At 40.3% G+C, this 13,967-nt stretch overlaps 1 protein-coding gene and 1 non-coding gene across 2 annotated transcripts; both read left to right on the top strand.

The window, feature by feature from the left end:
• The first annotated feature begins 2,264 nt into the window (after positions 1 to 2,264).
• Psma4 (proteasome 20S subunit alpha 4) lies at positions 2,265 to 10,648 on the top strand. Its single transcript, XM_027925964.2, has 9 exons — positions 2,265 to 2,366; positions 3,875 to 3,900; positions 4,141 to 4,183; positions 4,852 to 5,014; positions 6,636 to 6,713; positions 7,146 to 7,234; positions 7,684 to 7,814; positions 8,708 to 8,831; positions 10,166 to 10,648. The coding sequence occupies exons 2-9, from the start codon at positions 3,898 to 3,900 to the stop codon at positions 10,318 to 10,320; spliced, it is 786 nt and encodes a 261-aa protein (XP_027781765.1). The 5' UTR covers positions 2,265 to 2,366; positions 3,875 to 3,897; the 3' UTR covers positions 10,321 to 10,648.
• Positions 10,649 to 13,556: 2,908 nt separating this feature from the next.
• On the top strand, positions 13,557 to 13,629 carry Trnav-cac (transfer RNA valine (anticodon CAC)). The gene has a single exon. It is a non-coding gene; the product is annotated as a tRNA-Val (tRNA).
• Positions 13,630 to 13,967: the final 338 nt, after the last annotated feature.

Raw genomic sequence — 13,967 nt, 5'->3', positions numbered from 1 at the left:
TAATGCTTGTGAGAAACTCAATCACTAGGGACTGTGATTCTGGAGGAATGATTACCTATGTGGCTAGTGATGCTGGCACCTCATGTGCAGTTGGCCAAATGCCTCTCCAGATGGTCTTTGCTTCTTCATGGCATAGAGTCTGGGTTCTAATAAGAACCCTCCCCAAAGAAAAAAATAAATTATGTTACTTTTTAACTACTCTTATGTCAAATGATATCACTTCCATTATTGTCACAGGCTCATCCTGCTTCCCAGATGGGTGACATGGACCCTCTCAATGGGAACTATCAATGGCATTGTGAAAGAAATGTGTGGGATGGGATATCTTAAGCACTCATCATCCTGAAACATTTATCCTTTCCTCCTGTTTCTGAGAAGGGGGAAAATTTTTTTTTTTTTTTTTAAGACTCTGACATTGGGCTGGGGATGTGGCTCAAGTGGTAGCGCGCTCACCTGGCATGCGCGGGGCCCTGGGTTCGATCCTCAGCACCACATAAAAATAAAATAAAGATGTTGTGTCCACTGAAAACTAAAAAATAAATATTAAAAAATTCTCTTTCTCTCAAAAAAAAAAAAAAAAGACTCTGACATTGGAGGGACTCTATAAGCTGGCCTCAAACTTGTGATCCTCAAACGTCTTCCCTCAAATGTCTTTCGTCCTTTATTTCCTATATTGTCTCCTCCATTCAGGCCATACTGAACTACTCTGTCACTGAAACTTGTCAAATTCATTCTTATGCACTTTAATTTCAACTGACCCCTTCTTCTGACCTAAGAAATCCTCCCTCTCACTCAGTATTTGCTGAATTCTGCAGCCTGAACTAAGATGGCATGCAGGCACTGTCAGAGGTGCCATAAATTGTGACACTTGAGGGTGCTTTTGGAGCACCTGTCTGGATGTTCCCTTTACCACTTTGCCTTGGCTCACCCCCCCAACCATGTTAGAAAAATAGAGATGACAGAAGAGACCTCCAAATGTAACTCATTTCTAAGCTACCTCCTCCTTTTCAAAGCCCAGACCAATAATTTTACACAGCCTACCTATAAAGGACAAAGTCCCTGTCCAATGGACTGAAATAACTACATAGTCAACCTACTATCCCCCAAAAGCCTAAACATGTATAGTAGGGATGAAGCTGGATAAGAAAAAGGGTGGAAAGGATATGAACATACTGTAACAGTGTAAGATAATGAACGTACGGTAATAGTGGTCCACTTTATGCTTTGAATATAAACCTTGCTGCTCTGCCCCTGCAACTTATTTTTTAAGTAGATATGTTTCATTCTCTTCCTCTCCCCCTGTTAATCTTGGGGGAAGGGGAGAACTGGATTACCTTTCTTCCGCATCCTAGTCAGAGTTAATCTGTCCTTGTGTACACACCCACCATAGGAATGGAGTAACTCAGACCTTGGGGATACTACCAGAAGATCTCAGAAATGACCATCTCCCAAATTAACAAGTGAATCACAACTCCAATAGAGAACACCTGGAATGTAGCCTTTGAAGTGCCTCTTTTAAAAAGTCCCTGTTCCTGTTGATGGGCAAAATCACGCCTTTTAGAGTCCCCGGTTTCTCCTTTGTTAGCAAAACAATAAACCACCTTTTTCCTTTTTCTCAAGACCATGTCCTCCTCATTGGATTGGCATCAGGGATAAGGACTGAGATTTTGGCAACAATATAAACAACAAAACATGACAAATTCAGCAAAGAAGATAATACGCTGTGTGCATCTGGTGATGGTAGGGCGCTCCTTTAAACTAGGTTGGTGGGGGGAGATACTTTCTGAGACACAGAAAATGAAAGTGAAAGTTGTCCCACAGGTGTGATTCCCAATACAATTTGCTTTATATGTCAAAAAGTTCATATATTAATAATAAAAGTGGAAACCAGATTTTAGAAGGGAGACCATAACAGAACGAAGGGTAAAGTCTGATGTGGTTGAGACAATTGTGGGGAAAGGGGCTGGAATGGTGGGTAGCAAGTCCACATTAATGCTTATCCTAGGTCCACCAACAGTGGTAAAGAGGAGAAAGTAAAAATGAAAACAAAGCGTAAAGGGAAATCCGCTATAATTCCACTTGATCCTTAGGCGGGGGTCGCCAGCCCGCCTTCCATGCCGCACAATTCGCCCCAGCGGCGCTGAAGACACCAGCCTGAGCCGACCCGCAGAAACTCTCCAGTTTCTCCTGGGCACCAGTTCTCGCCCCGCCTCCAGGAGGACTTCCGCGTCCTTACCGCCCCGCCCCCCCGCTGCTCTGCGCACGCGCGGGGGCCATATTCGCAGCGGACGCTGTGAGGCGGTGGTAGTTCTCCCCGAGACTATTTCCGTCTCTGTAGATCTCCCCTCTTCAGTGTCTTCTCTCTGGTGAGCCTTGGTCCCCGGTGGTCGGCGGAAGCCTGGTCGCTGTCCTTTGGGTGGGGGTTGTGAGCGTAAAGATAGCGGGCCTCCGCCGGCAGCCGCTGCTGAGGAACTGTGGGCACGATGACTCTGCACCCGCCTCCTCGGCCTGGGTGACGGTCTGGTCCCGGACTGGCCCCCGCCGCCCGCGGTCAGGTTACCCGGCCCGCGGGACAGTGCAGGGCACCGGGCGCAGGTGGGCAGGTCGTAGTGGTCTGTGCGGCTTTGGTCCCCTGAGTACAGTACGTGAAAGCGCTACTGGATGTGCCGGTGACCTCAAACTCGTGCTTTGCCCGGCGTCAGGCTCGGGGAATCTTGATCCCGCCCCCCCGGCAGGTCTTCTTTGCGACCTCCTGCCTGCTCTTGTCTGGACCACTCTTCCCATGCACCTGCCTATTGGAACCGCACTCGTGACTAGTTACCTTGCCTTCAGCCTCTCACCAGCCTCAGGTCTTTCTAAACTGCCTGTCAGTTCCTGTGGCTTTGCGACTCTTAATCATTCGGTGGAGCCTACTTAATTAAGAGACAAAATTCAGTTTTTACGTGGGCCCTTGAGATACCTGCTTACTTTTCCAGTCTTAATTCCTAATATTCCGGGAATACGGGCTTTGGATTCTGAGTTTGGTTTTTCTACTAAATCACGCACCCCAGTTTTGTCTTTGGCGGGGATTGAAATGATGCCCAAGATTACCATACCCACCCCCAAGTTCAGAACCCGGTGTCCAACTTGAGCAATTTACCTCTTGCCCATTGAGCTTTCTTCCTTTGGTATCATTTGCTCATGCTTTCTCCTCTTCCAGGAACGCCTTTCCCTTCTTCTTTTCCCTGTTCTTAGACCTGAGGGTTTTCAACTTGTTTCTGCCTCCTCTATCTCTAATTTATTCTTACTTTCTGTATCAGTGTCTCCAAAAAAATGTTTTCCCTCCATTCTGATTCCTACTCACTCTGCTTTTTTCTATCCCAGGGATTGAGCCCAAGGGCACCTAACCACTGAATCACATCCCCAGCCTTTATTTATTTATTTATTTATTTATGGTAGTTGGACACAGTATCTTTATTTATTTTTATGTGGTGCTGAGGATTGAACCCAGTGCTTCTACCAATGACCTACAGCCCCAGCCCCTAGATAGGGCCTAAGTTGCTAAGGCTGGCTTTGAACTTTCGATCCTCCTGCCTCAGTCTCCTGAACTAGTGGGTTTACAGGGGTGCACCACCAGCCAGGTTTCTCACTGCCTTTTCCACGTTATAATCATTGTCTGTTCCTCTTGCCTGACTGCCAGATTTTAAACTCTTCGGGACAGGGATTGGTATTGCATATCTTGGTGTTCCAGCATTTGGCATGGTATCTGGCTCTTTGCAAGTACACAATAAATGTTAGCTGAATGAAGAGAGTGAATAAGACAGATTTTGAAAGTGAGAAAATGCATCTTAAAATTATGAATGTTTTTAATGATGATTCTATTTTATTTTTACAGGAATTATATAAAGTTCAGAAACCATGGTGAGTTAATAAAACATGCCAGTAAACTATTGCGTGATGAAGCTTGTACTCAGTTTACAGAATTACATGAGAAAATTGAAATGGAAGAAGAGATGGGATAGTAACTTCTTCCTTATAACAGCTTCTTCCCACACACTGAACTTTGTGCACCAGGATACATTTTATAAAATGATTTGTGGGCTTGGAGGAATTGGGTTACCTGCAGCAGATAGGAATCACTTATATGTTTTTCCTTTGCAGTCTCGAAGATATGACTCCAGGACCACTATATTTTCTCCAGAAGGTAAATAGAAATTTCTTAATCTGCCTCAAGTAAAGACTTAAGTGTTAAACTTTTAAGGGAAAAAAAAAAAAAACTACAAAAAAAATTTTTTTTTTTTTTTTTTTGATACTGGAGAATGAACCCAGGGGCACTCAACCACTGAGCCACATCCCTAGCCTTATTTTGTATTTTATTTAGAAACAGAGTCTCACTGAGTTGCTTAGGCCTTGGCTTTGAACTCACGATCCTTCTGCCTCAGTCTCCTGAGATACTGGGATTATAGGCGTGCACCACCATCCCCAGCTACAAACATTTTTGGAGTTACTAAGTTCATGCTTTTTGTACTTGTGAATTAATTGTGGTCACTAGCCTGATTGCATATGCATTATGGAAGAGTAAAAATAGGACCATTGCTTGTAGCCTACTAGTGTCATTTCTGATTTCTCTTGGAACAGTATACAGGAGCACAGAGGAGAGTCTTGGCTTCTCTCTACTTGTGTTTTGTGGGTTTTTTGTTTTTTTGTTTGGTTTTGGTTTTGTTTTTTTAATATTTTTTAGATGTTGATGGGCCTTTATTTTATTCATTTATTTATATGCGGTGCTGAAAATTGAACCCGGTGCCTCACATGTGCTAGGCAAGTGCTCTACTACTGAGCCACAACCTCAGCCCCTCTGCTTGTGTTTTGTAGGTCGCTTATATCAAGTTGAATATGCCATGGAAGCTATTGGACATGCAGGAACCTGTTTGGGAATTTTAGCAAATGATGGTGTTTTGCTTGCAGCAGAGAGACGCAACATCCACAAGCTTCTTGATGAAGTCTTTTTTTCTGAAAAAATTTATAAACTCAATGAGTAAGTGAGATCTTAGAGAAGAATTTTAACCATCACTTTCTCACATAAATGGGATCTGCTTATTTTGGAAGGTTCTTCATGTGACATTAGTAGAATTTAACAGTTTATTTTTACTTGTAAAAATGTGTGCTTTTACTTCATTTTGCTTGAAACTACTTTGAGGTCCAGTTCCATGTGTTATTTGTTTAAAGTACAGAGCTAAACATTTAGTGGGAAAACAGCATAGTATAGTTATAAAAGTATAGGTTTAGTAGTAACAAAGATTTGGGAGCAAATCCAGGCTCCAACCCCATACAAGCAATGTGACCTTGCATCAATTATTTAATTTCTTAGGGCTTCATAGCCTTTTAGAATGGATGTGGAAGTCTGATAAAACAAATTAAAATGAATGAAATGAACTAGCACAGTATCTGGCATATAGCAGATTCTCAAAGTATTATTTGGAATATCTACTGAGGGATTTTGTTAAATTATAGTAAATCTTTACCAAAGAATAGGTCTCCTGGAAGTCTGAGAATATTTGAGTATTTTAACTACATTTTTTTTTTTTTCAGTACTAGGGATTAAACCCAGGGGTGCTTTGCCATTGAGCTACATTTCCAGCACCTTCCCACCGTTTTTAAATTAAAAAAAAAAAAAAAAAAAAAATTTGTGACAGGGTTTTGCTAAGTTGCTGAGACTAGTCTTAAACTTGTGATCCTCCTGCCTCAGCTTCCTGAATTGCAGAGATTATAGGCATGTGCCCAGTTTAGTTATACTGTTTGCACACCCTATGAGGTCTCTATTCAATTTGGTTTTGCAGAACTTTGCAATTAGAGGAGAACTGACTGTTAAAAAGATTGTCTTCAGCAGTGGGCCTATTAAATGCTGGTTAGGCCTTTTTTTTTTTTGTAGTTGTACATGGACAACATGCCTTTGTTGTTTGTTTTATTTTTATGTGGTACTAAGGATTGAACCCAGTGCCCCACACATGCTAGGCAAGTGCTCTGCCATTGAGCTACAACCCCAGCCACCTGGTCAGGCCTTTTGCTACACTTATCTGAGGTAGTGTCATTTCTCCATAGAGCCACTTTTTAGGCCCACTCAGCAGCTTGCAGGATGGTGAGATATAATGACAGTGGGTAACAGGGTAGCCCTCAGGGAATAGACAAAGTAAAGGAAATGTACCTCCAGGAAGAGCCTAGCCTTGAACTTCAGTTTGTGAACTTCTCTGCCCTTTTGCTCTTTCATCCTCACTCCCGACAAGCCAGGCCTTGGGAGGTAAGAGAACTTTCAATTTGAATGATTGTTGAATGATGTCAAGTAAATGTCTCCTATAAAGATAAAATCTCTGTGGTTTTTTTCAGAAGGGCATAGAGACTGTGAAGCAAACATGGAAGATTTCTTTTTTTTTTTTTTTTAAAGAGAGACAGAATTTTAATATTTATTTTTTAGTTTTTGGCGGACACAACATCTTTGTTTGTATGTGGTGCTGAGGATCGAACCCGGGCCGCACGCATGCCAGGCAAGCGCGCTATCGCTTGAGCCACGTTCCCAGCCCCATGGAAGATTTCTAATAGGACTTGGTGCTTCTTAATATCCCTGCTTATAGATCAATATCTTTTTTTTTTTTTCCTTCAAGGGACATGGCTTGCAGTGTGGCAGGCATAACTTCTGATGCTAATGTTCTGACTAATGAACTGAGGCTCATTGCTCAAAGGTATGGAATAATAGCGTAACTAATGATATAGAAGTTAGTTTAATGTTTCTAAGGAAAACTCACTTTTGCAAAGATTAGTCACTAAAAGTCTATTAATTGGAAATGACAGGTTTTTTTTCCACAATACCTTTATTTATTTATTTTTATGTTGTGCTGAGGATCAAACCCTGTGCCTCACATGTGCTAGGCAGGTACTCTACTACTGAGCTACAGTCACAGCCTGAAATTATAGTTTTTTTAAATCAAATTTATAAAATGTCATTTATTATAAAGATAATAGGATGTTAACAAGTTTCCCTCCTCCTCCTCTTCAAATTATAAGTGACTATTATGTTGTCTCTATGGCATATATTTTTTTTCCACAGGGTATTTTCCTTAGATTTTATGTGTTTTAGAAAAAAAACTATTAATATGCCAATCTTTTTATCCTAGGTATTTATTACAGTATCAGGAGCCAATTCCTTGTGAGCAGTTGGTTACTGCACTGTGTGATATCAAACAAGCTTATACACAGTTTGGAGGTACTGAACTTTTTAGAATTGTTATTCTGAAAATTTAAAACATTATAAGTAATAACCTTTTCAAGGTAGTAAAAGGAAATTGAAAATCGTCAGTCCATAATTCCTGCATCTTGAGCAAGCCTGCTTCTGCCATGTAGATTATATATTTTATTTATTAATAATATATTGAAAGGCCAAAATAACATTTTCCAATTTGGAAACAAATTCTTTTTACATAATAATGAAATTCAGCACTGGTGTATGTCCTTACTTCCTCTCCTGGCTATGTCCAAATCCTAGAAACAAAAGTGGAATTTGTGATTGAGCTTATCTCTGATAGCCAGAACATGGAGCAGTTAATGAATGCTTAACTTCACAGAAAAGCATTCAGCCACATTCTCTGAGCTCTAGTAACTATAGTGATACCAAATTTAGATTGTTGATGTTTGGCTTTTTCTTCTTTGTTAAAGGAAAACGTCCCTTTGGTGTTTCGTTGCTGTACATTGGCTGGGATAAGCACTATGGTTTCCAACTCTATCAAAGTGATCCTAGTGGAAATTATGGGGGATGGAAAGCCACCTGCATTGGAAATAATAGCGCTGTGAGTATTTTTGTGGTGTGTAAAAGCTAGAAAAAGATCTAATAACTACCATAATTTTTGAAGTAAAGATGAGCAGTATTTTAAGATAGTTCCATACCACATCAAGGTTGTTATAGCTATCTATGATTTCTGTTGGTGACAAAGTTGCAGATACTGCTAATATATTGGAGTTTGTTGCCTTCATTTATAATTAAATGCTAGTTTTAAATTAAAATTTGTGAAAACAAAGATACATTATTTTTCATACCTTCATTCACTACCCTCTAAGTTCTAGGATGGACTCCTTTGTTAACAGAGGACCTAGATTAAAAACTCCCTTAAGGGAGCAAGGGATATAACTCAGTAGAGCACTTACCTACCATGTGTGAGGCCCTGAATTTGATCCCCGCATTAAAAAAAAAAAAAAAAAAACTCCCTTGACAGAGCATCAGTATCCTCTCTTGTTACCCCATCTCAGGTCTACCCTTCCTGCCATCCAAATTGTTTATACTGGTTGTAGTACCATTTAAAAGGCAGGCATTAAGCCGGGTGTGGTGGTATACACCTGTAGTCCCAGCACTTCAGAGGCTGAGCATATGGGATCACTTTAGGAGTTCGAGATCAGCCTAGGCAACACCTCAAAAAAATTTTTGAGACCCTCATCTCAAAAAAACAGTCAAAAGGGCTGGGGATGTGGCTCAAGCGGTAGCGCGCTTGCCTGGCATGCGTGCGGCCCGGGTTCGATCCTCAGCACCACATACAAAGATGTTGTGTCCGCCGAAAACTAAAAAATAAAAATATTAAAAATTCTCAAAAAAAAAAACCAGTCAAACATTCTTCTAGACCAATCCATATTCCTAAAAAAACCCCCCAAAACGTAAAAACTTAAAATTCTATACATTCTTTTTTTATAGGCAGCTGTGTCAATGTTGAAACAAGACTACAAAGAAGGAGAAATGACCTTGAAGTCAGCACTTGCTTTAGCTATCAAAGTGCTAAATAAGACCATGGATGTTAGTAAACTGTCTGCTGAAAAAGGTAACACATGTCCTCTTTCATTTGTCTGCTTGAGTGAGGGGAACTGATTGAGTAGCTGTTGGTATTAGGCATTTTACCTGTTGCTTAATTCATAGAAGCAGCACCATTACAAGTTAGGTAGCTTTATACCTGTTTCCTAAATGAGGACACTGGGGTGCCATGACTAGGGTTAAGTGACTTGACAAAGATCAGAATGAGCATTGATAACTTTTGAAGCCATAATGCCACACTGCATGCTGGGCTTAATGACCTGAGCTAGAATGTTCCCAGTACTCATAATTCAGAGACCCTGCTCCATGCTAATTTAGTTAACAGTAATCATATCAAGACCTCTTGGTAGTGATATCTATGCTTCTGTGTGTGTGTGTGATAAACTACATGTATTTCTACAGGGTTATGATATACTTTACGAGAGATAGAGCACTTGCATCAGTCATGGTACCCTGTTGTATTTTTCTGGGTCTTTTAAACTCTTGTTAAACTCATGTTAATAATTTCACTTTATTCAACTTAAGTTGTATGACATAAAAATTTTTCCCAGAATTGTGGTTAATTAACATTGATTTACTGTAGTACACTTAGCTCCCGGTGTTTCTTAGAAAATGCCATTATCTATAGACTGACGTCTGTTGTCATCTAATTTCAGAGAGGCCCTAGTCAATTTCCCCTACACAAATACTCTTTCCACTATACGTATCAGTGTGTTTCCCTTGCCCAGAGCCATAGAAGTCGTTTTTCATACCATTATTTTGAAAAGAGGTTTGAAAATTCCATAAAAAGTGTTATCATTGGTTGAAGATTCCAGCTTAGCATTCAGGGGTTCTAACAAGGAGATTGTGGTTCTTTCTGGTCAGCAAACTAATAGCAGGCCAGCTAGAATAGCTATTTTTTTGTTGTTGGTATTTGTTTTGTTTTTGTTAGTTTGGCACCAGGGATGCTTAACCACTGAGACACATCCTTAGCCTTTTTTTTATATTTTATCTTGAGACAGGATCTTCGTAATTTGCTTAGGGGCTCGCTAAATGGTTGAGGCTGTCTTTGAACTCTCAATCCTCCTGCCTCAGCCTCTCAAGCCACTGGATGACTGTACTTTACTAAGGGAACAACATAATGGTTGCTAAAAAGTTGGGATGGGTTAAAAGAGGGAAGATGTTTAAGTAAAAATCGTGATTAAAACATTATAAGACCAAAGGTATTTTCTTCCTGTAAAAGTATCCAGGAATCATTAACCATAAAACATGGTAAAGTAGTGAACTGAGGCTTACATATGTGAAGTTATTTGCTGAGTGTACCTGCCTCTGATACAAATGTTTGTGTTTGTGTTTGTTTTTTAGTGGAAATTGCCACACTTACAAGAGAGAATGGAAAGACGGTGATCAGAGTTCTCAAACAAAAGGAAGTGGAGCAGTTGATCAAAAAACATGAGGAAGAAGAAGCTAAAGCTGAGCGTGAGAAGAAAGAAAAAGAACAGAAAGAAAAGGACAAATAGAACCAGGGATTTTATAACCCATTTGGGGCACCATTTCAGTGTAAAGGCTGTTCTACTCTTCCACCTGAGAAGGCTTTTTCAAAAACTTGTGCAAGTGGGGAAATAGGACATTCAACACTGAATTGGGTCTTTGTCATTTCTGCTCAATTGAATACTTTGTTGTAATGATGATGATTACTCTTTATGGACATCTTAAATTTCACACTTTTTTTTTTTTTTTTTGGAATAAAACTTGAGAAGAACGGAGATGGTGAAGGAAAAAGTTATCTGTAGCAGTAATTGTTAAAAACAACAGGATTGATAAAGCTCTTACCTTCCTCAGGCACTATGTACGCTGTGGTTTACATTCCTTTCACAAAGGTGGGGCATATCCCTTTATGCTGTCCATCATCTCTGTCTCCAGAGATGGGTTAGAGAATGAACGAGAGCGCTGAGCAAAGCCAGCACTGATGTATACACATGAGGAAAGAATGTATAGGATCCTGCAGTTAGGACTGCACAGAGTCATAGCCCAAGCCATATGAAAGATGGAATGGGAGAAATTAAAGCCACACAGGAAAAGTGGAACCAAGAGATAAGAACAGTTTTGTTTTGGCTGAAGGGAGTTCCATTGCTGGGCTTTGATCAGCCCATTCACTTAAGTTTCTATGACTTGATAGAAGTGATATAGAGTGGTCTTATTTCAAGTGTGATTCCTGGACAGACAGCTTCAGTGTCACCTAGAAATGCAAATTCTGACATCCAGACCTACTGAATTAAAGTGTCTGGGGGTGCATGGTAATCCATTTTAACAAACACTTCATGTGATTCTTACACATACCTAAATTTAAAGTCCCCAGGGGTAATTCCATTGGCATCCTGGGTGAGAACCAGTTCAATGAGCATCCCTTTGCTCCATAGTGGTTACACTACCATGTATGGGCTTCCAGCCTAAAGGCTCCTAAGTGTATTTAGGGAATAATAGTTGCAATTTTGGGGACTGGGGTTGTGGCTCAGTGGTAGAGCACTTGCCTAATGGGTATAAGGCACTGCATTCGATTCTCAGCACCACATAGAATTAAATGAATAAAATAAAGGTCTATCAATGTCAAAAAAAAAAAGTAATTGCAGTTTTCTGCGCAGTCTAAAAGGCATTTCTGAGCTCTTGGATGTTCCACTTTTGAACTGTCTAAATTAATTCACTGTAATTTATATAGCTGATTCTCATTGTTCTTGAGAGTTATGTGTTCTATAAAATCACCACAAATGCTGAGTTAACAAATACTGAACCGTTGTGCCTAAGGGAAATATTGGGATAGGTTCTATAGCCACTGGTGACAGCATTTTCATCAGTTGATCAATTCATTCCTCTTTAATGTGTTTCTACTTAAGACACCTTATTTGATACATAGTGTTGATTCTTTAGCATAACTCCCTGCCAACAGCTATATCTGAACGTATTAATAAGGCATAGCACATCCTTCATGTTCTTGGGAACACTCGATAATAGCACTATATGTGAGGACCATTTTAAACTGTGAAATCACCAATAAAAGGCACAATAATGCAAAAATATGGTACAAGAGAGACCGTCGGAACACTTCATAACAGTATATGCTGAAATTAGAAGTGTTTCCTTATTAGACTCGTCAAGGAATATATTCTTCAGGCTTCCCAGACTTTTTCACTAATCTGCGTATGTCCACAAATGACTGCAAAAGCACTGCAAGTATTTCCAAGAGTAGGCAAATTCACAAATATATAATATATATATAATCTACAAATAAGGGTCGGTTCTACATCTTTAAATGACCCTCAATCTTGTTGCACCTGGAATTAAAGGCAGATGGAAAAGTGAATCAATAAACCCTGTTGACCCCATTCTGGATAGCCAGAATCCGGCCATTTACCACTGCGGGGACCAGGGATGATCTGGTCCAAGACACTATTGTCTCTCATTTGAACAATAGCAACAGCCTTCTAACTGGTCTCTCTACTTCCACTTCCTCTCCTATAATCAATTCTCAACAACAGCCAGAGGAATCCTTTCTAAATGTTAAAAATTGTGCTACTTCTGGGCTGGGGCTGTAGCTTAGTAGTAGAGTGCTCACCTCGCATGTGTGAGGCACTGGGTTTGATCCTCAGCACCAAACATAAAAATAAAATAAAGGCATTACATCCATCTACAACTAAAAAAATAAAAAAAAGATTGTGCTACTTCTCTGCCCAAAGCTCTCCAATGACTTCTTCCCATCTTGTTCAGTAAATGTTAAATTCTTCAACTGGCTTATGAGGCATCCTATCTTCTGGCTCCACTGTCACCTTTCCTATCAAGTGCTCCCTTCCTCAGTCTTCTGGTGGTCCTCGAACCCATCAAGCCCTTTTCATCATGTGACCTATGTACTTGCCAGTCCCTCTGCCTTAGGAAAGCCCTTCCCCTGGGTATATGTATTTTCCACACCCTCATCCCCTCTGGTCTCCACTTGAATGTAACCTTATCTGACTATTTCTCTAAAGAAACAATCTACTCCCCCATTCTCTGCCCCTTACCCTGATGAACTCTTCTCCACAACACTGCAGAAGGACTTTGTTTTCATTCAGCAACTGTGTCCCAGTGGGAACAAAAACAGGAACATATTAGGCAACAAATAAACTGATGGATGATTAAATAGAGCCCCTTGATATGCTGGAGTGAAATCCTAAACACCACTTTTCCATCCAGGTCAGAACTTGTGGGTTTCTATATTCTGACCACACCTTCTGCATTCCTAAAGTTAGAACAATGTCTTGAGTGCTACAGTAGATAAGAGCCCAGAGTAGAAATAAGCCACACTAGAAATAAGTCTTCAAGGGCTAAGTTTGTAGCTCAGTGGTATAGTGCTTGCCTAGCACGAGTGAGGCGCACTGGGTGTGATCCTCAGCACCACATAAAAATAAATAAATGAAAATAAGGTATTGTGTCCATCTGCAGCTAAAAACAAAAATAAAATCTTCAATTTCCTAACAATGGACAATTTTCAATGTAGTCCCCCTTTTGTTTAGATAAATTCATACTAGAAAAATAGCAAAAGGTAGCCTGGAGCAAAGGCTACTGAGTAACTTGTGGGATTTTTTCCTATTCTGGGGCTATCAGCTTAGCATAGAATCTCACCAGATCCCATTTTCCTCTGCTCTGGGCATGCTTTTGGCCCAGATGGCAGGACCCTTTGTTTTCCAGGGTATTTTCTGACATATCCCAAATGTAGCCTTAGTGGGCTGGGGATATAGCTCAGTTGGTAGAGTGCCTGCCTCACATGCATAAGACCCTGGGTTCAATCCCCAGCACCACCAAAAAACAAAACAAACAAACAAAAAAACAATGTATCCTTAGCAATCTTCATCCAAATGGGCCCTCAACCAACAGCAAGCATTTCATTCTCTGATCTGGGCAAAACTCAGTAGGTTTTCACAGAGACGCTACCAGCTTGGAAGCACCTTGATATGAATAAGTAGGAAACCAAAGACAGCTAGGTTTTAAATCTTGAGCTAAGTTTTAAAATCATGCTTTTAAAAATAAGCCATGTGGGGGAAAAAAAATCACATTCCTGTGTATAATTTTACTTGTGGTAATTAGAAAATAAGTGAGGCTCTGGAATTTCTAGTCTAGCACTTTGAAAGTTCCTTGAAAG

This window comes from Marmota flaviventris, chromosome 2, assembly GCF_047511675.1.
Source record: "Marmota flaviventris isolate mMarFla1 chromosome 2, mMarFla1.hap1, whole genome shotgun sequence".
NCBI lineage: Eukaryota > Metazoa > Chordata > Mammalia > Rodentia > Sciuridae > Marmota > Marmota flaviventris.
Note: the sequence above shows the minus strand (reverse complement) of the source record. Positions and strands in the feature narration are given on the sequence as shown.